The sequence below is a fragment of the Dromiciops gliroides genome, chromosome 4, assembly GCF_019393635.1.
Source record: "Dromiciops gliroides isolate mDroGli1 chromosome 4, mDroGli1.pri, whole genome shotgun sequence".
Lineage (NCBI taxonomy): Eukaryota > Metazoa > Chordata > Mammalia > Microbiotheria > Microbiotheriidae > Dromiciops > Dromiciops gliroides.
Window position 1 is genome coordinate 452,484,880 of NC_057864.1, and position 27,848 is coordinate 452,512,727.

Sequence of the window (27,848 nt, forward strand, 5' to 3'; positions counted from 1 at the left end):
CCTTTAAAAAAAACCCCAATTATTTCCACACCGGGTTCAGGTGCACACTCTTGCGTGCTCCAAGTGGAAAGAGCGGGGATGACCTCCGAGGCGACCGCGTGACCCCAGCCTCAGGAACGCCCCTTGGACCCACGCCCCGCCTGGAGTCCGGGACGTCAGAAGGACCGCAGTTGTTGGGGCCGGGGGATGAGACACCCACAAGACGACCGCAGACCGGGAGGAAGATCCTCCCGGTTTCTTCCCGTTCTTGGCGCCAAAAAAAAAAAAAAAAAAAAAAAAGCCTGGCCCCGCCCCTAGCCGGGACTTTGTAGTACGTGAGTTCACGTAACACTCCGCAGCGCTAAAATAGTCCCGTCCACCCCTGACCTCGGAGAATGTCTGTCGCCCTCAGCAGGCCTCGGGACTCAGAAAATGAACCTCCGAGGCCCCGGGACTCTCTCTTCTGCAAGACTGGGGATATCTTTAATCGTTTTCCACCGCGGATTCCTCCGCCGGGGATGATTCTCGGTGGCCTCAGCACTTCCGGGTCCGCCATTTTGTCTCCTCCATTTCTCCACGAGGGGGGGTTAAAGGCCCCCCCCCATAAGCATTTATGAAAAAGCCGAAAAAAGTTGCTACTGCCAACGGGGCGTCCGACTTAGGGGAGAAAAGGGGATCAAACTGGCGGGCGCGGAGGGAGCAGAGTCGGCGGTGCCGGGGACGCAGCGGTGAGTCCCCGGGGAAGGAATGAGGAGAGGGGCTGGGGGGGCGCCGGCTCCGGGCGCAACTGCGCCCCCTCCCGCCTCCCCCCCTTCGCGGCCCCGGAAGCCGAGGGCTCGAGAGCAGCCCCGGGAGCCGGAGCGGCGCGGGGAGCCCCTGGAGGGGACCTGGAGGAAGGGGATGGAGTCAGGAGGAAGGGGAGGGGTCTGGGAGAGGGCGGGGAGCACCGGGCCGGTGCCCAGGCTCGGCCGCGGGGGGCGCCGGCGAGGCCGCTAGGGGGCCCCACGTGTGCACCCCACGATCGCGAGGCCTCGGGGCGGGGGACCGAGAGGGACTTGCTCTCCCCAGCCTCATTCTCTTGCAGGTCCGCCAGGCCGGGGTCCTCCCAGCCTCCTTTTTGCACACCCCCCCCCGAGGGAGCGAATGCAGGGATCGCTGGGGCTTGGGTAGCCCCTTCGGCACCTCTCGATACCCCCCCCCCGTCCTTTCCAGGGCGCCTTTATTTTCGCACGTGGTGGCAGAAAACGGTGCAGTAGCCGCGCAGGTTTCCACGCAAATAAATCCTGCTGCCGCTGCCCCCATGGAGTGTGATCTCCCTATTCTTCATCCTTCGGACCCTTTGATTGCGTGGGGGGTCGGCCGTATTCCTTCACGCAGCGCCTGGGGGCTCCGGCCTTGCCAAGCAAGGCCAGGGGAGAGTTGGGACATTCCGCTTCCCCAAATCGCTGTCATCTTGCATAATTTATTTTTTTCCTTAGGGTTGGGGGGGGGCAGTAATAGGATTAATGATAGCCACTATCAGAGTCCATAGTTTACATGGGTAAGATGATGCTTTACGAGGCATCATTCGCACTCCTTACTTGAGATGCTCGACAATAAAAGCCGTGCTTGACCTTTTTCAAGAATGTAACGTTAACCTCGTGTTCTGTTGGGCGATGTCACCCCCGCCACTTTTTCCTCTCCTATAGCTGATGATGGCCTCAAAATGAGATGAAAGACACTTGATAAAATGAGTGGTTAAACACAGGCAACACCAAAGCCTGGGGTTGTTCGTTCTGAAAAACACTTACCAAAGAGTTGCGATGATGATAACAACGGAAATGGGGTACGCTGAACTTCTAGGAGGAGTCACGGTTTTCAGAGCTGTCATGTAATTAATGTTTACTTGCAATAACTGCTCCCCTAGAAAATTGGAGTCTCATACTAGTGTTTGTGCAGTTTACTGCTTAGCTCCTTCGGTCCTCCTTCTGGGAGCAGTTATTGTAGGGGTGATCAAGGTGTGTAAGGTTTGTGTCTTATATAGATTTTCTGAAAATGCATTTCTGCAGGGAACCAACTCTAGTAGTTAAATGGAGTTTTTGACGGAGTTGGCAAAAGCACTAAGCAAAGTCTCCTTTTTGCCATTTGATATATAAAGGCAAAACCCTTGGGGAGACAACGTGGCAGAGCATGGAAAGTACAACATTTGGAGTCTGGCAGGCCTGACTCGGAGTGCTGTGTCTTCCTCTTGTCCTTTGATTAACAAGACCACAACAGTGCCACTGATCCTCTCTCAAACTTAGTTTCTTGATCTGTAGGATGAGGGTACACTACTTAAGAAGGCTGTCCAGAGGAAAGTGTTTTGGTTTTTTTAACTTTAGAACAGTATGGAAACTTAAGCTGTTACGATTTATTCCTTTCTGAGAACTGAAGTATTCTTGGAAGACAGGGATCATGATAATCTTATGTTATGTAAATGGAGAAATTGAGTCATACAGTGATAGAACTAAGTCAGATAGAGATCAGGCCAAGAATAGTTATTTGACTTTACTATGGCTTTGTCTCATCCTGTGCCCTCACACTGTGCTAAACTGGTTTGATTCAGAAACCACTTGCATACTGTTGGGTTGTGCTACACACTGACCTCAATTCCCTCATTGTTCATAAAATACTGGTTTCTGAGGCAGCTAGGTGGTGCCCTGGATTCAGGAGGACCTGAGTTCAAGTCCAGCCTCAGACAATTGACATTTAGCTGTGTGATCCTGGGCAAGTCACTTAACCCTCATTGCCCCACCCAAAACAAAACAAGTCATAAAATACTGGTTTCTAACATGAACTCCTTAATTTCTTCAAACAGTGGTCTGTGATAGGAGGTTTTTACACAACCAAGCATTCACCATGCTCTCTGGAAATAATATGTAGGGTGTTCCAAAAGACTTAGTGGAATTTTAAACTATTAAAGCCTAAAGCTACACTAACACTTTTGGGATACCCTGTATAATATGCACGGTACTTTGCATTGTGTTTCTTGAAATAATGTTTGGCACAGAGTTCATGCTGATTTATTGACTGACACCCAGGACAAGAAAATGGACTTGTCATTCTATTATATCGCTGTTCTTTTTTCAGGGCTGAAAGTGAAGGAGTGTTAGTTAGGATGTGTACATCTCCCAGGCAGCTCATCACTTGTGTCAGATGAGATAGATCATGTGGGCAGCTAGGTGGCACAGTGGACAGAGCACCAACCCTAGAGTCAGGAGGACCTGAGTTCAAATCTAGCTTCAGACACTTGACACTAGGTGTATGACCTTGGGCAAGTCACTTAACCCTCATTGTCCAACCAAAAACCAAACAAAAAAATTTACTAGCTGTGTGACCCTGGGCAAGTCACTTAACCCTCATTGCCCCACAAAAGAAAAAAAAAAGATGAGATAGATCAGAAGGTGAGCTGCTAATAGGTCAGCCAAATGTGTCTTAGGAAAGCATTTTCATTAACACTCTTGTCTTGGAGGTTACAGCTTCCTGAAAATACTTGTTCTTTTGCATAAAGATGTCTTTGGTGGACCTGGGGAAGAGGTTGCTAGAAGCAGCAAGAAAAGGACAAGATGATGAAGTGAGGACTTTGATGGCCAATGGTGCCCCCTTTACTACGGATTGGGTAAGTTTGGTGGGAGAGCATCTTTTTTTTTTCGGGGCAATGGGGGTTAAGTGACTTGCCCAGGGTCACACAGCTAGTAAGTGTCAAGTGTCTGAGGCCGGATTTGAACTCAGGTACTCCTGAATCCAGGGCCCATGCTTTATCCACTGCGCCACCTAGCCGCCCCCGAGAGCATCTTTCTGAGCTACCCAAAGCAGAGATCAGCGAGTCATGTGTTACCATCATGGGAAGGGACCTCAGAAGTTAGTGAGTCCAACCCTTAAATGAGAGAAACTCAAGCTGGTTCTCATCCAGCCTGTTCTAAGACCTCTGGTAAGGGGGAGCTCCCTCCCCACCAAGACCATCCGTTCTGTTTTGGGAGGCCTCTAGTCCCTAGGAAGGTTCACCTTATGTGTAGCCACAGTCTGCTGCCCTATAACTCCTGCCTGTTGCACCCATCAGTGCTTCAGCATGAAAGAAAACAGGACAAGGCTGTGGAATGTCTTTCTAGAGAGTTACTGAATCTTGAGAATATCCATGGTGGGGACAGAAACAGAATGTGGCCTCCAGCTGTTTGTGGTGATCTGTGACTTGGAGAGGATGAAGTAGGATCTTGGACTCTTCTGACCCGGAGACCTTTTTTGGTGCTTTATTCTCACTGTTCCAGGTTTCATGCCCTTTTTGTTATACCCGAAGATACGATGGATGTGCTGTTTTTTACTCCAATTTTCCAAATCGGATCCTTTGGATATATTGGTCATGGTTGGGACTTGTGTGTTTCTGAAATGGTTTTGAGCGTGTCTTTGAAAGGTTTCATTTCTCCCGTGAGTGTATTTGGGGCAGTTCAAATCTGAACTCAGATTTATTAGCTGTGTAAACCCTGGGCTAGTCAGTCACTTAGGCCTGTTTGCCTCATAAACTCTGCCTAGAAAACCCCAGATGAAGAGTCAGACATGACTAAAATGACTCAACAACAGTACTTGGGTTGGAAGCATGTGTAATTCCCTGAATTTCAACAGAATCGGTATGATGAGAATGAATTCTTAAAGCAACAAACGTCTTGGCTCCCTTTTTACCATTGTATTCTGGTTGATAGGAATTTTCTAGCCTTTTCAATTTCCTTTGCCAATCTTTTAACAATTAAAAGAGAAAGATGTAATTTCCTGAGACTTGAAAGCCAGCTTTGGGAGCAGAGATCCACATTATGAAGATTAATTCTCGGGTTTGAGGTTCCTCAAGTATTAACTGTTTGGTAAAAGAGCTTCCTCTTGTTCTGTGGAGATTATTTCATAGCCTTAGGGCTAACTGCTCTTCTATGGGAGAGGAAGAACAAAAAGAGCCTGTGAAATGAATGTTTCTGTAAATAGATCTGAAAAGAGCAATGTGAATTAAACCCAGTTATGCATATCACAAGGAAAATGAAAATGTGAGATGCTAAGTGTGAAGGAGCTTAAAATAGAGAGTGCTAGACCTTGAGGAATGGCCTGTGTTCAGCTTTCAGAGCAGAGTATTGATAACTCAAGTGGGATCTGGCCATGGCTGAGAAACAATTGTTTTTTCCACTGCATGCTCTTGCCTTTGCTTCCAGTCTCATGACCTCATTTTGTGTTGCATCTTTTGACTGAGTTATTTTTATTAAAATGCATTATAGTATCCTAGAATTCTGTTCCATAATAGGACTTTTACATATGATTTGCTAATCCCTATTTCTCTATTCTGATTCTTTTACCAGTTGATATTCCTCATCTACTTTCAAATCCTGCTCAGGGGTCAGTTCTTCTAGGAAATCTTACTTGACTGAATTCTACCTGAGGGCCCAACTTTTATTATTTTTTAGCTGATCAAAATCTTTTGTTTTAATATCACTTTCATTTCTGAATATATCCCTTCCCCAGTAAGACATTAACAAGGAATAAAAGAAAGAAGAGAAACAATTCAAATTTAACATCATATCAATTGAGTATGACAGTATTTGCAATATCTATACCCATAATCCTCTACCTCTACAGAGAAGGGCTGATGAGTTTTTTCTTTTTCTTCCTTTTTTTTTTTTTTTGCAGGGCAGTGAGGGTTAAGTGACTTGCCCAGGGTCACACAGCTAGTGTCAAGTGTCTGAGGCCAGGTTTGAACTCAGGTCCTCCTGAATCTAGAGCTGGTGCTTTATCTACGGTGCCACCTAGCTGCCCCCTTGGACTGGAGAGTTTTACTGTTTCACCTTAGCATTTGGGTAATATTTTCACAGCTGGCAATATGTTAGTTCAAGTTTACTCATGGCTGCTGTGAAGGTGACCAAAGAGATTCCCAGGTCTTTAGTGCTGACTTCTCAGGGAGGTTATGTGCTTCAGTTGGACATAGATCCCTGGGATCACAGTTCCTGTCTTTATACATCCTCCCTGGCGTCAGGTCCAGGGTAGGCACACATTCACTGAGTGTTGTTTCTCCACAGCTTGGAACATCACCTCTCCACCTGGCAGCCCAGTATGGTCACTATTCCACAGCGGAAGTACTCCTGAGAGCAGGGGTTAGCAGGGATGCCAGGACTAAGGTAGACAGAACTCCCTTGCATATGGCTGCAGCAGATGGACACGCCCATATCGTGGAGCTGCTCGTCCGGGTAAAGCAAGACGTGGATGGGTTGAGTCATGTTCACATGAGAAACATTCCTGTTACCCTAAGGCAGGCCTGCAGAGGCTTATCCAGCACTCTGGTTCACTTGCCTGAATGTGCAGGAGGGAACGTGGGCCGAGAGTTGGGTAGAAAAGCAAGGCTGCTGGGGCAGGAGGATTGTGCTTTCTCAAGGGTAGGAGTGGTGGAGAGAGGTCAGCTTCCTCACACTCGTAAAATATAGCAGGTGGTCCCTGGTTGTTTTTCAAGGACTTCGATTTCATTATACTTACAGTGAGATGAATACATGTTCTTTTTGTTTTACTGAGAAATACTGCTCTCCTGTCTGTTCCAGTTCCTCAGTACTGTCCTTGAAAAGATCTGTCCTCAGTCTGTGTAGAATGTTTATTAGCATTGAGGGGGAGAATTTGGGGGCATTTTCCTTCTAAGATACTTAAGCATGATCCAAATTGAAATATGTATAATTCTCCAGTAATCCTTCAGATTTTGTGATGGGTACTCACTCCTAGTGCGCTGTATCTGTCATCTGAATGAAAATTTTTTTTTTTGTGGCAGAATGGTGCAGATGTGAATGCCAAGGACATGTTGAAAATGACTGCTTTGCATTGGGCCACAGAACACCATCATCGTGATGTGGTGGAGCTGCTGATCAAATATGGAGCTGATGTCCATGCCTTCAGCAAATTTGACAAATCTGCCTTTGACATAGCTCTGGAGAAGAACAACCCAGAGATCCTTGTCATTCTTCAGGTGCGTGGCTACTGTACTTAACTGTCATTTCGCTAGATACTAGTCAAACAAGTTGAAATTTCTTATAGAAACATATTCAAAATTAAATTTTCCCAATCCTTTCAAAGTAATACTTTTATTTTTAAATTTGTTTTTGGGGGGAGGCAATTGGGGTTAAGTGACTTGCCCAGGGTCACACAGCTAGTAAGTGTCAAGTGTCTAATACTTTGGGGCAGCTGGGTGGCTCAGTGGATAGAGCACCAGCCCTGGAGTCAGGAGGACCTGAGTTCAAATCCAGCCTCAGACACTTGACACTTACTAGCTATGTGACCCTGGGCAAGTCACTTAACCCCCACTGCCCCGCAAAAAAGAAAAAAACAAAAACTAGTGGGTGGGGTCTTGTGTAGGATGCTCTATTTAGTCAGCTTTCAAAATTTGTATTTCTCAAAGGGAATAATGGAATAGGCAATCAAAAAAATTTATGTCTATTTGGTTTTGGAATCTGTTGTATTGTTTCCTTCCAAGAAGTTCACCTTTCCAGTTATGTTTGACTTGGGCAGATCTTTAAATCTCCTTCCATGTTTTCTTAATATCTATTAGTTGATAAGGGAGGCTGTCCCATAATCATGCTGGGGATCACAAGGAAGGTTAAAATTCAAAATTTTAGTTGTAGATAATTTATGGCTAGGTGATTAAGTTGACTGTACATGAGAAATAGATGGAACTTTTTATTCCTTTCGTGTTGGTTTTCCCCATAAGTAGTTCCTTACAGACTTGTTGCCCTGTTCAACTCTCAGTTCCCTATTTAAACTTCCTTATGTAATAGGGATTTTTTTAGCCCTGAGCATGTTTGTGGAAAACTGCTTGTGATAATACAGAAAGTAAAGAGAGGCCATCTTGGCTTCAGCTGTATGGGAACTAGACTTCCAAAGGTCATGTTCCCAATGGGAGAGTTGTTTGTTGGGCTGCTGCATGCTTTTGCATTTCTTCCTAGGAAAAGTGGAGTGCCTGGTTGTTGCAAACTCAGGAGATGATTCCTAACTGTGTGGAATCATATACTTTCAGGGCCAGAAGAGATAGTAGAGAATACCTAGTCTAGTCCCTTCATTAGGGGAGGTAAGAAACAAAAAAGTTAAGTGGTTTGCCTATCTTCAGAGTTTTTGAACCCCATAGCACTTTGTTTTTCTAAGATATAAACAGCCTTGGGAAAGTAACTTAATGTCTCTGTTTCTTTTGTCTGATAAAAAAATCCCAGCAGCCCTAATGCGAATACTGACTTTCCTGGGACATTTTGTGCTGGAACTGGTTCTGGATGGTAGAGTGTTGTCAAGGGAGCTGTTGAGTAACTGTGTAACTAAGGCTATAATCAGCATTCTGACTTTGACAAGTCATGCCCTGTCTGGTAGGAGGCAATGCAGAACCAGGTGAATACCAACCCTGAGAGAGCCAACCCGGTGACCAGCACGATGACAATGGCTGCTCCCTTTATCTTCACGGCTGGAGAAGTCGTCAACCTTGCCAGCCTTGTGTCTTCAGCCAGCACCAAAACCACTGCAGGTAACATGCCATCGACCAGGGGGCCGATTTCCATATCCAAAGTCCATAGGATAATAGCTGGTTTTCCTTTATATTAGAGAAGCACTAGGTGGAGCCATAGTGCACAGAGCTGAGCTGGGACTCGGGAAGACCTGAGTTTAGATACAACCTCAGATACTGTGTGACCCTGGGCAAGTCACTTCACCTCTGCTGCCTCAGTTGCTTCAATTATAAAATGAGGATAATAGTAGCACCTACCTCACAGGGTTGTTGTGAGGATCAAATGAGACTATTTGTAAAGTGCTTAGCACAGTGCCTGGCACATAATAGATATTATAAGTTATTGTCATCATCATCTCTGTAAATAGGATAAATAGGAAGAGATTTCTTAATAGCTTACATTTGTGTTTCTATCCTTATTCCTGTTTTGGGGGAAAATGTCAGAGAATAAAAGCAGTGTGGTACAGTGAAAGGAGCTTTGTATTGGGAATCAGGACCTGTGTTCAAATTAAGCCTGGGCCGTTTTCTCCCTTTGTGATTTTGGAAAGTTTATGTAACCTCTTTGGGTCTCAGTTTCCTTATTTCAAATTGGACTAGACCTCTATGATGACTTTTAACTCTAAATATATGATTCTGTGAATATATTTGGGGTACTTTTTCTGATTAAAAATGAAGCTTACTACTGAAGAACTGTATTTAATATGTTAAATGCTATGCTTCCAAATAAAAGTGGAGAAGTGTTTGCCAGTTGATAACAAAACGAATTGAATATACATGTTGTGAAGGTGTAGCAATTATAGAAAAAGAGCAATTTATTGAAAATTTTAAATCCAGATGTAATTCTGAAATGTTATGTAACTAAGAAAATTAAGAGCGTGTCCTTGCAGGCTGCTTAGAAATGAAGTCTTTGTAGTTTTTGCAGACCAGTACTTTAATAAGTTTATTTATTGGTTCTTTTTACAAATATTTGTCTTAAACTGAAGGAATTTGAGGCTTCTCTTTTTTTGTTCCATTAACTTCATCTGACTTGATATTTGACTTTTTTAGAAAATCCTTAACTTGAAGTTTAAAAGTTCAAAGGAAGGGGGCAGCTAGGTGGCGCAGTGTATGAAGCACTGGCCCTGGATTCAGGAGGACCTGAGTTCAAATCTGGCCTCAGACACTTGACACTTACTAGCTGTGTGACCCTGGGTAAGTCACTTAACCCTCATTGCAAAAACAAAACAAAAAAAAAGTTAAAAGGAAGATTAATGAATCTGGTGTGATTTTCCAATTATTAGAGAAAGAATACAGCACTACTATTTAAAGAAAAAAAAATCTCTTTTCTATAAATGGTCAAATTGCCTCAATGTTTTCTCTGGTTTGACCACTAGGGGACAATATTGCTCTTCCTTTTGTAAGCCATAAGCCACCTCTCGCTTCAAATGTGTAATTTTAAAAAACAATTCTTTTTAATGGTGCTCAGACACAAAAACACTGTCCATAGGCCACACTCAAAGACATGAATTGTTTGTTCATTTATTCATTTATTTATTCATTCATTCATTCATTTATTTATTTATTTGTTAGGGCAATGAAGGTTAAGTGACTTGCCCAGGGTCACACAGCTAGTAAGTGTTAAGTGTCTGAGGCCAGATTTGAACTCAGGTCCTCCTGAATCCAGGGCCAGTGCTCTATCCACTGCGCCACCTAGCTGCCCCCAAGACATGACTTTGGATAGCCTTCAAATAAAGTTCTGTTATTGGGGAATCGAAGAGTGAATGTATTTCTGATGCTGAACTGGCCTGGTCTGCAGACAGAACTGGGGCCTCTGTTCTCATGAACCAGGATCACGTTACTTTGTGGCATTTTTGGCAAATACTCAACTCTTCATGGCCAATTGGTGTAACAAACTTGAGGTGCTAAGGCCAATCCATAATTGAAGTGATGTCCTTACAGTGGTGTGTTACTCATGAAGCAGTTTGCCCAGCAGTTCCCTATAGCTTGCTGACCTTCCTGTTATTAAATACATGTAGAGAAGGGGGAGAGACAAGAAGCAGGAAAAATTCAGGGTAGGCTATTCAGCTAAAGAGTTTTCTTTTCCATTTTGACATTTTCGGTTTCTTGGTGTCTATTACTTTAAAGTGTTCCTTTTTCTGAGAAACAGGTTGAATTTATACTAGAATATATGTCATCTTGGTGTTTGAGATTGGAGAGTTCAAGTTCCATCTTTCAAATCCCGAGCTATAACATGGTATTCTCCAGGCCAGTGACCCCCAACCATCAGCTTATACACACTCTGAGAAAGTACAGATTAATTTCTAAAATTGAAAATAGACAAATTTGCTGCCCTTTAGCATAATACATTCCGAAATTTAATATAAGTAATTTTTGGATACTCTTGAGGTTTTGATTTTTCCTTGCTTCTGTTGCCTTCCATAAGTACCTATTGCCAACCAAGGCTTGGTATTTCATCAGGCTAACACTTAGCTCTGTCAAATTTAAGATGGCTGTAGCTTGTTGCCTTTGGATTTACAGTAATTACTTTAGGATCTGCTCTAATTATCACTAACGTTGAGATTGGCTAGCTGGTGACTGTCTCCTTTATCTCAGGCCTCCAATTAATTCTGGTGTGGGCCTTTTGATCATATGTTTCAAGTTATAAAGAAATCATTCTGTTCCCCAAACACACTTTATAATATTTTTCAATGTTAGATTATGTCCTCTAGGAGCAAGGAAAGGCTGTTGTTGAGAAAGTCTACTATCTCATCCTAAATGCTTCTGGGAGAGGTCTGAGATGTCACTTGCCTTTTTAGTGTATTTGTTAGTTATAATTGACTTAAGTATCAGAGACCATGGTTCAGAACATTTCTGTGTGTGGAAGACCATTTTAGAATTACACGGAAGTCTTATTCATTCATTTCTCTGTTAAAAGGAAATTGGAAGAAAAAAAAAAGGAATTTGGGTGAACGATTGAACCAAAGTACAAAGCCATTCAAAAGTAGTCACAGGGGTTAGCAAAGCAGAGTTCTGATGAGTTGATTCCACCAAGGTGATTTTTCCCATGCATTCTACCCTTATGAGGAATTTAAAGATAGATGGTTGCATGTTTTCCTCAGTTGAGATGAGGTGTTACTCTAGGGTTTGCTGTGGCTGACAATCACCAACCAAGAAAGTGCATCAGGGGATGGATAATAGTTGGACCCTGCCTTCCCCTCCTGGAGGTCAGGCAGTCCTGTTGACTCCAGCCATTTGGCTTCCTGAGCAGGTTCCTTTCTTTGAAGTACAGTGCCCAGAGCGCTGGACCAGGAGTCAGGAAGACCCAAGTTCAAATACTGCCTCGGACATTTACGAGATGTGGCGTTCTTGGCAAGTCACTTCACTTTCTTTGCTGTAAAATAACAGCATCTGCCTCTCAGGGTTATTGTGAGGATCAAACGAGATGCTATTTGTAAAAGGCTTTACAAACCTTAAATTCAGTAGGAGATAATGCTAGCAATTCTATTTCTTTCAAGAACTTTGTTTTTGAAAAAATTCTGAACTTCAGAGAGACCGTGGATAGAAGGACGATTTCCTCATACGTGACTGGCATGTAGTAAGCACTGAATAAATGCTTGTTGACTGGTACACAGAAGGAAAAAAAGATCATACGCAAAACTGTGCATTTCTTTGATGTACAACATGCTTTTCTTTTTAAATGTCTAATAAATTCAACCTGTAACTTTCAAAATAGTCTTACTTGTCTGTCTGTCCTCCTTGCTGACCTTCCGTTCTCTTCTGTGCACTTAAAGAAAATGTTTGAACGACCCACTTTTCTTTTCTTTTTCTTTCTTTTTTGGCGAGTCTCTCTTGAACTTCCCTCTCCTTCCACCTAACCAGGCCCACCCCTATTGGGAAAAGATAAAAAACCCAAAACAAACAAAGCCTTTGTAACAAATAGGCAGATTCCCATATTGGCTGGACCCTGGAAGTATGGCTGGTCATTCACTGGTCAGAGTGTTAAAAAAGTGGACTTGCTTTTACGATGCTGTTGTTGTGTGCATTCCTTCAGATCTCACCTCACTCTCCATCAGTTCATACAAGTCTTCCCAAGCTTCTCTCAAACTGTTCCTTTCATCGTTTCTTATGCCTCAGTAATATTACATTGCACTCATATAATAATTATATAAATAGCAAACATTAGCCCTTTAAGGTTTAAAGAGCACTTTACACACATTAATTCTTATTTGGTCCTCACAACAGCCTTGTGGGGTAAGTGCTGTTATCCCCATTTTTTATAGAGGAAAGTGAGGCATATAGAAGTTAAGTGACATGCCCAGGGTGACACACCTTATAAGCTTTGAGGTAGGATTTTTCACTCTGGTCTTCCAATTCCAAAATAAGTGATTTATCCACTTTAGTGCCTTTATATTATCATTTGTTCAGCCATCTCCAATTTAAGGGCATTTCCTTAATTTCCATTTCTTTTTTTATAACAACAATCTCAACAAGAACTATTGGGTCCAAAATACAGGGTGTCCCAAAACTCTTAGTGGAAGTAAAAGCTTTAATACCTTATTTATTTTGGTTAATATTATTAGTAATAGCTCATTACTTTTTTTAATAAAAAATGTTTGTTTGTTTATTTATTTATTTTAGTTTTCAAAATTTGTTTAGATAAGATTTCCAATTTCAAATTTTTCTCCCTCCCCTAGACAGTAGGTAATCTGATATAGGATATATATATATATAAAATAACATTAAACATATTTCTGTATTAGTCATATTATATTAGAAGAATCAGAGCAAAAAGGAAAAACCTCAAAAAAGAAAAACAACAGGGGCAGCTAGGTGGCACAGTGGATAAAGCACCAGCCCTGGATTCAGGAGGACCTGAGTTCAAATCCAGCCTCAAGACACTTGACACTTATTAGCTGTGTGACCCTGGGTAAGTCACTTAACCCTCATTGCCCTGCAAAAAGAAAAACAACAGCACCAAAAACAAAAGAAATAATATGGTCCAATCAGCTTCTATATTCCACAGTTCCTTTTTTTTTTCTTTTTTCTGGATTTGGAGAGCCTTTTCCATCATGAATAGCTCATTATTTTTAAGCTGTTAAAGTTTAAAACTGCACCAAGACTTTTGAAGCACCCTGTATACATCTCTTTTGCAATTTAAGTTCATCACTTCTCTAGTAGGAGGTTAGTGGCATGTTTCACCTTCAGTCTTCAGGACTTTATCATTGCGTTGATCAGAGTTCTAAAGTCTTCCAAAGTTGTGTTTCTCTATAAAGTTTTATTTATTTATTTTATTGGAGCAGTTTAGTGTATAAATTGTTCTCTTCGTTTTGCTCACTTAGTTCTGCATCAGTTCATAGAAGCCTTCCTGATTTTCTCTGAAACTGCACATCTTCATTTCTTATGGCAGAAGAAGCTTTTCCATTCATATGCCCTAATTTACTTAGCCATTCCCCAGGAGGAGAACACCCCCTTTCTAATTTGGGGCTCTTGTGAGACCCTTTGTCCTTTCTCTGATTTCTTTGAAGTATAGATCTCATCCTAGATCAAAGGGTACAGATGCACAATTTAGTAACTTTTGAGACCTACTTTCTATATTTCTTTCCAGACCAACTGACCTAGTTCACAGCTCCCCCAGCAGTTACTAAGTGTGCTTGTTGTCCTCCTGGCCCTCCAAAAACTTTCATTTTCTTCTTCTTCTTTTTTGGTGGGGCAGTGAAGGTTAAGTGACTTGCTCAGGATCACACAGCTAGTGTCAAGTGTCTGAGGCCAGATTTGAACTCAGGTCCTCCTGAATCTGGAGCTGGTGCTTTATCCACTGTGCTGTTAAGGGCTAAAATTCTAGCTAAACTGTCTAAAATATCTAATGAGTGGTCGCCAATAAATTATAAGCTTTAGCAAGAGTTAGACTTTTAAGCATTTATTAAGGAGAATAAGAATTTGGTAAAGAGAGAGAAAAAGGCCTAGATTCCTATCTATTAAAGGGAGAGCACATTTCTAGCTCCCTTCTCCGCCAGAGTCCAGAGGAAAGAGGCCCGAGACTCCGCGCCAGTCTCTTCCTTCCTCCTCCCACTAGTCCGCGTCACTTCCTGATACCAAAGACAAGACTCCTGGTCTTGCCCTCAAAGACCTTTGCTTCATGGGCAGAACTCTTCTACAGTTAGTATCCAGCAGGTGGCGTTATTCCAATAGTTACAGTGCCACTTGGCCCCTCCCCCCATTTTCTTCTTTTGCCATCTTAACTAGTCTGATAGGTGTGAGGTGGAGACTCAGAGTTGCTTTAATTGACATTTCTGTAATTATTAGTGATTCGGAACATTTTTTCATATGGTTTTTGGTTGCCTGAGGTTCTTCCTTTGAAAAGTGCCTTCCTTTGACCATTGGGCAACATCTTTTTTTCTTATAAATTTGAATCAGTTCATTATATTATATAGGATATGAGACTTTCATCAGAAAAATGTGTTACAAGATTTTTTCTCACTTAACTTTTCTCCTAATTTCATTTGTTTGGTTTAGTTTGTACAAAAATGTTTTCTATTTTTAATGTAATCAAGATTATATTATTTTCAGAAGAGGGACAGTCTTTTAGTCAGAAGTTGTTGCAGAAGAACATGACAACTAACACCATCAAAAAAAGCTTAGCAATCTGACAGATGAGAAAACTAAAACAGTTTTTATATTATGAAAGGATACTTCATGTCATAAAAAATACACCTCCAGAGATTTGTGAAACTTAGGAGTTACAGATCTAAATCCCTTGACTGAGGGGCTAGAGCTACAGTTAGTTACAAAGCCAAAGCATTAGGAATTATTGTCAGTTGAAGGCCAGTCAGCAAAGAAGATAGATTATTTCCAAAATGTTAATGCAACGTTAAAATGTGGTTTGTTTCACAAAAATTGTATTTAAGCATAGCTGATTTGGGAACACAGTACATAGAGCAAGGCACTCCTGCATATAATAAACCTGCCTTCTGGGAGATAACAGTCTCGATAGTAATAGAGGGTAGGATAGTCATAAGACCAAAAGCACTAAGCCAATGCAGAATTAGACTAGATAATCAAGTGTTAACATCAAACATATATTTACATATTGATCCAGTTTTAAAACCATCTGGATTTTTTTCATGGGGAGATTCTAGTTTCTCCTAGAATTGCTTTTCTGGGTTAAAGTCTTCCCCATCTAGCTCCTTCCTGCTCACCTATTCTGCTTTAAAGACAAGGGCAACAACAGTCATGATGATGGTGTAGCAATGATAATAATCGGTTCCATTTGCAAAGTCCTTATGTTCTTTGATTTTCACAACAGCCTTCTTGATGAGGTAGTTTGAATTTTGTAAGTAAAGAAATAGACAAGTTAAATGACACATCTAAGGTCACACATACAGTAAGAATCAGAAACATGGCAAAAACCCACATCTTCTGGTTCTAAATTCACTGCTCTTTTCAACTTTACCATGGCTGCCCTTATAGTGATCAGTAAGAAATCTTGAGAAGGAAGTGTTCAACCACCGTGGCAGTCTGGGGGTAAGGGAAGCTGTGTGCTCACTGGCAGCGGCTGCTGCTGCTGCTAAAGAATGGAAGGTGGGGGCTGCTCTGGACCTGTCAGCTGCTGATGCTAAACAAGAGCAACCAGATCGGACCCACCTCTTGGAGGGAGCCAGAGGGGGAATCTCAGTTGTCCATTTACCCACCTTGTTAATTTACCCTCATTTCAGGGAAGGGTTTTGTTTCTGACCTTACAGAAGTTTATTTCAGCATGATGCACGTCAGTGTTGATTGCAGGGAAGATCAAGTCCATTGTTGTATTTTAGTTCATCTCTAATCACCCTGACTTTGCTGGACATCATCTGCCTTTTCCTCCCTAATAGGTGATTCCCATACATCAACAGTACAGTTCTCCAATCCTACCACCTCTGTGCTGGCAACCCTGGCTGCTCTGGCTGAGGCATCAGCTCCCCTTTCCAACTCCCACAGAACCACAGGTAAGTGAGGGAGCATATGACTGCTGAAAGTCCTTTTTATTTTTTTCAGATTTCATTTGCATGAAATTAAAAAGAATTGTGCTTAGAGGCAGTTCCAAAAAAAGGTAATGTGGATTCATTGAACATCAGAAAGAAAAGTTGCTAAGTGATGTAATCAGTCAGCTGAATGATATCAGAGAATGTGAGTCATTCCTTTGTGTCCTTGCAACCTTGGTGTGTCTGCTGGGACGCCAGTTGCTTCATATTGAATGAAGTGTTTTAATTTGTATCGGAAGATCTTTCAGAGATATCTTATGACATGTTTTGACTCTGATGTTCTTAGAGTCTGAATAGCCAGCTGAGATGTCTTATATCAAAAGAAGTAGGAATGTTACCTGTCTCTTTGCTGTTGCACGTGTCCTCCAAGTTGTCTAGTTTTGATTTTCTTTATTGTTTATATGGTAGTGGTCAAGTGTGCTTCCCATAGCTGTGGGCTAAGGAAAAGGCAGTTCCCAACCCCTCGAGGACCGTTTAGAGGCTGAAAGGAATCCTCCCAGAATATTTCAGGAATCCCCTCAGGGAATCTTTCTTATAGTTCACACATAAAAGCAAATAGTTTAAGGGACAGCTAGGTGGCACAGTGGATAGAGCACCGGCCCTGGAGTCAGGAGGACCTGAGTTCAAATCCGGCCTCAGACACTTAACACTTACTAGCTGTGTGACTCAGGGCAAGTCACTTAACCCCAATTGCCTCACTAAAAAAAAAACAAAGGGCAAATAGTTTGAATTTATCTCCATCATTAACACTTGCATAGTGATATTGATAATGCTCTGTCCCCATTCAGTTCAGTGAACCTTTAGTAAGTTTACTCTGCCAGGCAGAGACAAAATAGGTAAGTCTGTGCCTTCAAGAAGCTTCTGTTGCCGGAGGACCACTCTGTTCGTGCAAAGACATAAATACAGGGTCATTTGAGGAGGGAGAGAAGGCTTCATAGCTGAACCCTCCAAGGAAGATGAGGATTTGGAGAGGTAGAAATGAAGAGGAATTGCATTCCAGGCATAACGGAAGTCTTGAAAAAATGCAGGAAGGCAGGAAATGGGCTGTGAGGCTGGGGGAGCTGTTAGTTATTAGTCTAGTATGGCTGGTTCATGGAATGCACAGGGCACGAAGGGCAGTTGAGATATGAGATAAGGCTGGGGAAGTGAGTTAAAGTCAGATTATGAAGAGCCTTCACTGTCAAGCCCTGGTGTTGGCTTCTTAGCCTTTTAGCTACTGTAGTTTTTGAATAGGAAAGTGATCTGTGCAGACCAGTGTCTGACAAAGATTATTTGGGCATATCTGTGTTTTTGCCATAGCTCAGTTGTGTTTACACAGATGAGCGAGTGTTTGACTACGGTGAGAGGGTGATTAGGAGGCTGTCGGCAGTCCAGCAGAGAGGTGACAGGTCTAAACTGGGTGCTGGCTGTAGGAGTGAAGAGAAGGGCCAAGAGTCCCCCAAACTCACAATTCCTTCGAAGCTCAGCTGGGGTGCTGCCTTCCACTGAAGGCTGTCCTTGTTGCCTCCCTTTCCAAATTACTTTGTAAATATTTTGTATTTAATCTTCCGTGTACATGTTTTTTTCCTCTCTATGGAATGTGAACTACTTCATGGTAGGGATTGTTTCATTTTCATCTTTGTATACCAGTGCCTGGGGCAGCTAGGTGGCACAGTGATGAGAATGCCAGGTCTGGAGTCAGAAAGACTCATCTTCCAGAGTTCAAATCTAGCCTCAAATAGTAGCTGTGTGACCCTGCACAAGTCACTTCACCCTCTTTGCCTCAGTTTCCTCATCTGTAAAATAAGCTGGAGAAGGAAATGGCAAATGGCACTCAATTATCTTTGCCAAGAAAACCAAAATGAGGTCACAAAGAGTTGCACATGACTGAAAAAACAACTAAACAGGAACAGGCTTGGTGTCCACTATATCGACCCTTAATAAATACTTATTGAATTGAATTCAGTGCGCAGATGCCACTGAGAATAAGACTCTTGATCTATGTATTCATGCTTTTTAATCTTATCAAAGTGACCATTGATTAAAATCTCTTAAGTTTACCTGAACTGCATGGTGAAAAGCCCTATTTCTCCCATTAGTCCTCTGGAGCTCTACAGAGGAGGGACTGTCTTATGTGAGCCTCTGATTTTCCTATAACAGTACTCAAGTATATTCAGTCTGAATATTGTGAACTGCTAGCTAACCTATCCCCTGAACTTGACAGGTTTTTCTCCCCGAGGACTGGAAGGTTTTCCTTCCTTCCTTCTGTGCATCTATCAGAATCTGGCTCTTCAGCGCTTATGTTACAGGCTGCCTATTTTGTAAAGCCTCTCCCTATCCTTTCCCAGCATCCCCCAGTAATCTTTCCCTTCTCAGTCTACCTTGTGTTAAATATGCCTCTTGTTCTCCCTAAACATCCAATAGAATGTAAGCTGAGAATATTTTTCTAGATTTTTCCCCCCTTAAATCCCTCATGCTTGGCACAATTTCTTGCATGTAATAGGTGCCTGATTCACCAGCATACACTTTTAACTACATCCTGTGTGCAAAGTGACAACAACTGAGGGAATTGTACAGCTCTATCATCCCATCAACTTATTTTAAAGGAGCAGACCTTGACAATAATAAAGAAGAACAACACTGGCTCACACAATAACAACAAAATAACAAATCTGAAAAGGGGAACGTATTAACATGGTGTCGGTCGTTTTTTAAAATGCCCCTTTTCGAAAACAATAAATGTTGGAGAAGCTGTGGGAAAATTGGAACACTAATTCATTGTTGGTGGAGCTGTGAACTGATCCAACCATTCTGGAGAGCAATTTGGAATTATGCCCAAAGGGCGATAAAGCTGTGCATACCCTTTGAACCAGCAATACCACTTTTAGGTCTTTTTCCCAAAGAAATCATGGAAAGGGGAAAGAGACCCACATGTACAAAAATATTTATAGCTGCTCTTTACGTGGTAGCAAGGAATTGGAAATTGAGGGGGTGCCCATCAATTGGGGAATGGCTGGACAAGTTGTGGTATATGAATACAATGGAATACTATTGTGCTGTAAGAAACGATGAGCAGGAGGAGTTCAGAGAAACCTGGAGGATCTTACGTGAGCTGATGATGAGTGAGATGAGCAGAACCAGAAGAACATTGTACACAGTATCATCAACATTGAGTGTCGATCTACTGTAATGGACTATATTCTTCTCACTAATGCAATGGTACAGAAGAGTTCCAGGGAACTCATGATAGAAGAAGATCTCCAAATCCAAGGAAAAAAAAAAAAAGAACTGTGGAGTATAGATGCTGAATGAACCATACTATTTCTTTTGTTTTGGGTGCTGTTGTTTTTTCTATTTTGAGGTTTTTCATCAATGCTCTGATTTTTTTCTCATAACAGGACTAATGCAGAAATAGGATTAATGTTATTATGTGTATATATATGTGTATATAGATATATGTATATAGATAGAGATATATAGATATAACCTATATCAGATATAGATATTACCTATATCAGATTACCTGCTGTCTAGGGGAGGGGGGAGGGAGGGGGGAGGGGGAAAAATCTGAAATTGTAAAGCTTGTATAAACAAAAGTTGAGAACTATCTTTACATGTAACGGGAAAAATAAAATACCTTATATGTAAAATAAAAAAAAATAAAATAAAATGCCCCTTTTCAGATTTGCTTTTTTGTTGTTGTTGTGTGAGCTAGTTTTATTCTTTCCTTATTGTCACTAGGATCGTGTAACTTGCTCATGAATTGTTTGGTCTAACAGGACTTCCAGGTTTCATCTGATTTTTGAATGTTACTATTTCAAGGAAACAAAGGGTTATATTCTTGTTTTAAAAGGGCTGGGATTTTTTAAAAAACACAAAATCTTTTTATACTTCTTTTATCTCTAGCCAATTCCGAAGAAATCATGGAGGCAAATTCTGTTGACTCAGCAATCCAACAAGTGGTGGGGAGTGGAGGCCAAAGGGTCATCACCATAGTGACTGATGGAGTCCCCCTGGGTAACCTCCAGACTGCAATTCCCACTGGTGGTATTGGACACCCATTCATTGTGACTATGCAAGATGGACAGCAAGGTGAGCTGCCCTGTTTAGAAGACAGAATAGAATTTTTTTTTTTAAGTGAGGCAATTGGGGTAAGTGACTTGCCCAGGGTCACACAGCTAGTAAGTGTTAAGTGTCTGAGGCTGGATTTGAACTTAAGGTAGTCCTGAATCCAGGGCCAGTGCTCTATCCACTGAGCCACCTAGCTGCCCCGACAGAATAGAAATTTAACTCTCTTGAATGTAAAAGCAAGTTAGGATGAGGAGGGACTGGTACAGGTTGTAGGATGCTGCAAAGATTGGCATAAAGATGAAGTCAGCTTGTCTCTTCTTCCTTCACTGCTTCTAAAAATATTTTGGGGGTGAGAAGAGGATCAGTGTACTCACTCCATTATGACTCAGGTGTTGACCAAAGCTCTAACTTCTATTCGGAATCCCATGTTTTCTTGTTTTCGTGATGCTATATGAGACTTTTCCCTTGCTCAGATTCATTGAAAAAAAATTTTTTTTTGTCTACAGAGGGAAGAGAAATGTAAAAAGGAATAAAAACTTTATTTATAGTAAAATTAGGTCATCTCAGACCTGAGAAAATTGTTGATAACAAGCTCATCAATTTATGTTCCCAGATCCTTTTTAGGACTTATTTGGTGGGTTTGAGACTTCACTTTACTGAACTTGTTGAATGGGTGAAAGCTGACTTAAGTAGGGTAAGAGGCTAGATTCATTAGGAATTTTGTTTATATGTAGAATATGCTAGTGTTGAGATGATTAGAATTACCTGGTGCAGTGGCAAGAAAACTAGCCTTTAATCAGAAATCCCCGGGATCGAGTTCCACCTAGGATACTTCCTGGCTGTGAGACGCTGGGGCAAGTCACTTAACCTTTCCATGCCCTGGACACCTCTCTGGGACAAACTGCAGAGAAAGTGCCAGCCTGAATTGGTAGAGGGAGTTTTCTCACCCAAACAAAATCACAGGGCCTATGCCTTATCCCTGTGTCTAGATTACTCTTTTTTTTTTTTTTGGTGAGGTAATTGGGGTTAAGTGACTTGCCCAGGGTCACACAGCTAGTAATACTCTTAACAGAAAAATGCGTTGACATACCATCAACTCTTTTACATTTTGTGAATTGTCTACATTTGTAGATTACCCACAGCAGATTTTAAGTTCCTAGCTTGACCTCTAGTGGGAATGGCCATGGGAGGAGGCTCAGATATACTGTCACTTGAAGCATATGCAAGGAATACAAATCAGTTGTAAAGTCAACTTAACATAGACAAATAGACTAAAGCATCCTGAAGGCAAATACAGAAAGTCTGTTTTAAGTGACCTTTACCATAGCTCACTTCTGTTAATTCAAGTTTGCCATGAACTGTAGTATCTCTCTTTGGAGTAACTCAGAAGTTTTATCCTGTTGTGAATGGCTCAGAGAGGTGCTTTAGGTCTTCTTTAGATTGTTCCTGTTATTTCACTCCATCTCCATTAATCCCATTAGTAAGTATACCAGTCCATTTCCCAAACCTCCGTAGCAGCCTGTACAAATAGGAAAATTAATTCTTTGTTCTTGGTTGTTTACCACACAGCATGCCTGGGTCTAGGCTTGGGACTGTCTACAGAGCTTTAATAATTTTGACTGTGTACCCCTACACCCTTAAGAGATTTGAAATGTTTCCATACTCCTATCTGAGTTCCCCAGACAGTGTATATAATAAAAAGGTACCAGTTAGACTTTTCAGTGTTGATTTCTTTGGGTAGAGAATCCCCAAACCCACAGAAAAGAAGACATATTTTTTATTGTGTATTCACTTCCTCCCCTTGGTGTCCCTTGGCTTGTAGTTCTAACTGTACCTGCTGGTCAGGTTGCAGAGGAGACCATTATTGAAGAGGAAACAGAAGAGGAGGAAGCAGCCCGGGAGCTGCCGGTGGCCAAGAAACAAAGAAGAGAACAAGTGACAGATAGTGTGGATGAAGGCAAGGTAATGTTCTTGGTGTTGGTGGAGGAGAGAAGAGGTGAGGAGGGAGAGCACTCTTGGGAACAGCCAGTGCACAGGCCTGGGGTTGGGAGTGTCAAGGAGGAGCAACAAGTGGGCCAGCAGACCAGGCTGGCAGAATGTGGGGAGGGGATTCAAAGGGAGCCATGCTAACAAGGGCCAAACAGCATTTCTGTCTGACGCTCTTGATGGCAGCAGGACCCCCTGGAGTTCAGATTGAGTAGGAAGCTGTCGTGGTCAGCCCAGAGCGGTAGGAAAACCACCTTGACCCTAAGTGGAGGAAGGGTGGCCCAGGGAGTGGCCTGAGTCAGGGGGGCTAGGCAGGAGGCTAAGCAGTCATCCAAGCAGGTAGTGAGGCAACCCGTCTGGAGGTGGAGGTGTTGTGAGTGTAGAGAAGGGCACGTCCATGACTGAGAATGCGAGTAAAGAATGGCAAGATTGGACATCAGGTGAATGGGGGGGGGGGTGAGTGAGAATAAGAAGCCACTGTCTGATGGGAGAGCTGAGAAGTGGGGGGGGGGTCTGGGAGAAAGAATGATCTCTTTGGGGTCTGTTGAGTATGAAATGCCAATGGACATCTGGTTGGAGATGTGATGTAGGACCAAAGCATTCTCTTCCCACCCAGGGATCGGCAGACACAAACTGACTATGGGTTGCTTTGACAGGAAGACACAGAGAGAGAACTGCTACAACAGCAGCTCCGGGAGGCCAATCGCAGGGCCCAGCAATACCAACATCAGCTGCGGGAGAAAGAGCAGGAAGCGGAGCAGTATCGTCTCAGGCTGGAGGCTATGGCCCAGCAGCAGCCAGATGGAACTGAGATCACTATGGTAGAGGAGGTGGCGGAGGTGGATGCCTTGGTGGTCACAGAAGAAGAGGTGCAAGGGCGGGGGACAGAAGTTACAGGGTCAGCGGGGACTGTGGAACCTCATGCTGATGTTGCCATGGAAACTGTTGCATCCTAACATTCAGGCCTCTAGCTCACATCCCCCTTTCTTTTTATTCCTTAAAAAAAGAAACAACAAAAAACAACACCCATAAGAATATTTTTTAAATATCGAGGACATTTAAAAAAGAAAATAATAATAGGACACAGCCCTGTGGGCTCAGAGGAGATTTCTTTGTGCAACTGGAAAATTAAAACATAAATTACGAGGAGATGTCTTCTGGGACCCAAAGAATGGGGACCAAATTTCTCAGTTCACAAAATTGGTTTCAAGCATAAAGGTTTAGGGTTTTTGTTTGCTTTCATAAATAGATCTCTAATTTTAAACCTGCACACCCAGGCTCCTTAGTAAAATTACCACCATGTGACCTGAATTTTGCCTTGAATTTACGATGCATACCTGCCTACTAGATGAGATTTGAAGAAGAAAAAGGGAATATCCTATATTCAGAAGAACTTGTTGATCTCAGCTGCCCTGAATTGCCTGCACTGAAAACAACTGTTAGGCAATGGCCTGACAAAACTTGAAGCTGTTTTATGTCACAACAGAGATGCCAGTCTAAGAAATCAAAGTCTTTGACAGCCAGGATTGCCAGTACTTATCCAAAGTGACACAAGTGATATGGGGCAGCCAGAGGAGCCAGGAGGTTGTGTGTAGAGTCCACTCAAGGCGATGCATGGCCTTATAGAAGAGACCTCTTTTGTACCTGGTATTCAGCTCAGAACCCTTAGGTTTCTTAGCAGCTTTCTTGACCCACCTGTGCCTTTCCCTGGTGTTTAGAGTCATCTCCTCATATTTGCAGAAATCAGAGGTATGGCTAAGAGGGTTTCATTATTCTGTGTTCATCTGGATTGGGATGAGTAAATTTGCCTTAATTATCTCTCTCCATTCATGCCTGCCTTTCCCCTCCTCCCCCCAGCCTTTAGTAAAGTGGTGCTGTGCCTTCAGTGAATGTTGACCCACGTTGAATGACTAAATCCCAATTATCAGTGTTGTAAAATCAGGAGGAACCAAAGACTTTACCAAGGACTACTTAAAACAAAACACCAAAAGCCATGACATTTGAAAAGTGTTTTCTTTCTTCTTTTTTCATATGTGCCAATGTAGAGTTTGTTTTCCAGAAAAAAAATGTTTATAAAGGAACATAGGAGAAGGGGAATGTAAGGGTGGGTTAGGATTATATTTCAGAGAAGGGCCCCCTCCATTCTAGCTTTGCCTTTCTTCTTTTGTTGCAAAGCAGGGGAAGAAACCCAGGGAGAGATGAGCCAAGTAAACACTGGAATGACTGTTTAGAATATGGTTGTCTTAATTAGCGATCATGAGGAAAACATGCTTTTTTAATTTGGAAAACAAACTTGACAGTTAACATGGCTCCATTTACCTTGATTAACCAAGCAATTTGATGCAGTTTTCCAGAGTTTCAGAATCAATTTGGACTTAGCATAGATTGGAAACAGAACCTCAAAAACAAATTTAACAACTGGATTTGGCCCTATTGCTGTGTATTTGTTTAATCAGTTTTGGAAGTTGGTCTCAGCTAGTGGCTCTCTCCATCAGGTCTCTCCCACTCCTTCACTGTGGCCTGCCATGGAGCAGGGTGGCTCTTGGAGGCCTCCCCTGACCTGGGAAGGAGACCCTGGCCCTACAAACTCTTGATTCCACTGAGGGTGTTTTTTCTGTTTTCAGCTTCCCTTTGGGAAGCCAGGGGCTAGTTATGTGTGTGTTGTTTCATCGTTTTGGGTTGAAACAAGGCAAAAGGGGAAAGCTGAACAAAGTATATTTCAGGGGTCTTTGGTCTTATATTCTCTCTTAATGTGTTGACTTGAATGCATTTTTTTAAATCCATAGAAGTTCTTCAAGCCAAACCATGTTGGCCTCTAGGTGTGGTCCAAGTGTCCTACTTTCCCTTCTTTGTCCGGCAATTGCCAGTTTCTGACTATGCACCCAGAACTTCCTTTTGCCCACTCCCATTTTGACTGGCACATGGATACAAGTTACTCTTGAAATCTTAATTGGAATCTTTTTTCCTCTGCCCATTTCTCAAATGTCAGTGTTCCTGGTAGGTCATGGAGGTGGGTGGTAGAGATATCTTTTGTGGTGACAGGGGTCTATTAAAGGCTGATTGGTGGAAAAGAGTGGACCAGCTACCCTGTCATAATTACTCCCTTGGAATAGAGTTTAACACTCTGGAGAAGGGAAGCAGGACTTGGTCTTTGGTTATGTGTCAGTGGTTCAAATCAGGGTGGCTTGAGAGATTGATGTTAAATGATTGTAATTCCCGTAGTTTTGTGGATCTTCTAGGGATTTTCTGGGGTAGGTAATTGCCACAGCTCTAGGGAACCACATGGTAGCTCCTCCTTCCCTGATCTGGCTTCAGAGGGTCAGAGAGGGCTTATTGACAGAACAGTCACAAAAGGTTAGATAACAGGCCCTATTCCCCAGGCAGATGGTTAGAGAGTTGGTACTAATGAGAAGGAAATTTGGGGCCCCAGGGGTTGTCTCTCTTAAAAGCTGCTTCAGAAATGTCAGTATTACTGTCAGAAACCCCCAAGCTTCCATTTGCATTTTAGTCTAAGAGTGATTTGTCTTATTCTTTCCTCAAAAAGGAAGAAGTGGAAATTCCTTCTTCCTCAACTTTAGGGAAAATGATATATGAATTTGTAGTCCCTTCCCTTCACTGCCCCTGTGGGGACCTTTTGGTTAAAAGAACTAGTTTCAAGATACATACATATGTAACACACACACACACACACACATGTGTTTGTTTTTAATGTTTTCCCCACCCCCCACAGACCATAGCTTTAAATAATACTTCCTCTGACTTATTTTCTTTATTTTGCTTTAATAGAACTGAATTCTTCATAGGGTTGTCTGTTTAGGGAGTAGAGTTGTATGACTCAGATATTTTATTGGTACCTTCTGTTTACATATGTGTGTATATATATGTGCAGGCATGTATGTATGTATGTATAGATAAACACAGACACATACATTTTCCATGTTTTCTCTTTTCCTTGGGGTTCACCTCTGAGGAAAAACTGTGTAGAATGAAAGTAACAAAGGGGTCTGTAAGAAGTATTTTTTTCTCCTTAGATTATTGCAGAGGCGTGAGGGAAAGAAGAAAAACTATTCATTTCTTGGTTTGGGTTCCTTTGTGAAGGAGCAGCAAGTATCTAGGGCTGGCCTTGGCTTTGCTTGGCATGTGGTATGCCTGGTGCCGTGGGTGCTGGATGTTTTACGGTAGCATCCAGCATTGCAAATGGAGCTCTGTAATTCAGTAGGATGGACCAGGCATCTCTTCTCACTATGACTATGCTCCAGCCTGGGCTTTTGAGCCTTCAAAGTAGAGCCAGAAAAGAGAGGAAACCGACTTTGTGCCTCTCCTTCCCAGCCTTGTGGCCATGTTGGGAGTTCCTGTCACCATTCCCCCAGTGATCTATAGTCAGATGAGGCTATCCCAGAACATTGAATCTAAATGAAGACGTTCCTTTTGTGATTTCTCTGGACAGCTGCCTCCCTCACACCTTCTTTTCTAGCTGTGCACACCCAACCTTGAGAGGCTAGAGGCAGAAGTGAGGGTGAGCGATGTTGGGATTTAACGGCCTCTGTGCTGCGCTCTGTCACACAGGGTGGCTGAGTGGCCCACATTCCTGTTCATTGGATGGATTCTCTGAATGTCCACCTTACATTCTATGTGGGGATCACCAGCAAGAGAGGCTGTGAGTAGCTCAGAACCCCAGGTGCTGGCTTTTCTGAGACTCACCAGGCTGAAGGGGATGGAGATGCTGGTGACATTTCTAGACTGTGGAATAGCCAACAGTCATGTTATCATCAGGAAATTGTGACCCCAAGTCTCCACCTCCCATCCCCTGCCTCTCTGACCCCATTGCACTTACCACAATGAGGTTTTTCCACACTGGGCAACATAATTACTTGGTCATTTCCATTCTCCGTGTATGAGTTCCTGTCTCTCTCTGCCCTTCCCCCTACAGGCCCTATCCCCATCTCTTCCACCCTGACCTTCTGGAGGGTGTTTCTGAGAATTAATGTAGGTCACAACCTACAGCCACACTGCCTTCTTTGCTTCAGAGATCTTGCTTTGTTACCAGCCATGACAGACTCCCTCTGCTTTGCCTTTTTCACTAGCCTCCTATTCCCCATTCCCCAGTGTGCCTCTCCCCCTCAAACCGCTCAGCACAGAAACCATTGCTCCAAGTGCCCTCAATTTTTCAAGTTGTTTGACAGTTTTATATACAAGACACTTTTAGGAAAACCTAAATATTTTCCTTTTTCCATGTAGGATGTTATTGAAATAGTGTTTGATTCTGATGAGTGTGTATGTATACATATACAGATATATATTATATATATTTACAATTTTTGTACAATTGTTTT

At 42.5% G+C, this 27,848-nt stretch overlaps 1 protein-coding gene across 6 annotated transcripts; it reads left to right on the forward strand.

Moving 5' to 3' along the window:
• The first annotated feature begins 299 nt into the window (after nucleotides 1–299).
• Nucleotides 300–27,848, forward strand: GABPB2 (GA binding protein transcription factor subunit beta 2). 6 transcript variants are annotated; one of them, XM_044002967.1, is made up of 10 exons: nucleotides 315–707; nucleotides 1,668–1,804; nucleotides 3,509–3,616; nucleotides 6,042–6,209; nucleotides 6,776–6,970; nucleotides 8,356–8,506; nucleotides 16,330–16,443; nucleotides 20,365–20,550; nucleotides 22,352–22,491; nucleotides 23,172–27,848. In XM_044002967.1, the coding sequence occupies exons 3-10, from the start codon at nucleotides 3,509–3,511 to the stop codon at nucleotides 23,469–23,471; spliced, it is 1,362 nt and encodes a 453-aa protein (XP_043858902.1). In that variant the 5' UTR covers nucleotides 315–707; nucleotides 1,668–1,804; the 3' UTR covers nucleotides 23,472–27,848. The 6 variants fall into 6 exon arrangements, with proteins under 6 accessions (XP_043858906.1, XP_043858902.1, XP_043858901.1 ...); XM_044002969.1 differs by lacking the exon at nucleotides 315–707 and adding an exon at nucleotides 1,031–1,063; XM_044002966.1 differs by lacking the exon at nucleotides 1,668–1,804 and having other exon boundaries at nucleotides 380–707.

Excerpts from the sequence above, each read along its gene's own strand:
- GABPB2 (XM_044002967.1), top strand. The coding sequence starts at position 3,509 with ATGTCTTTGGTGGACCTGGGGAAGAGGTTGCTAGAAGCAGCAAGAAAA. Across the intron at positions 16,444-20,364 it reads CAACTCCCACAGAACCACAG|CCAATTCCGAAGAAATCATG; the intron begins GTAAGTGAGGGA and ends TTTTATCTCTAG. Across the intron at positions 22,492-23,171 it reads ATAGTGTGGATGAAGGCAAG|GAAGACACAGAGAGAGAACT; the intron begins GTAATGTTCTTG and ends TTGCTTTGACAG.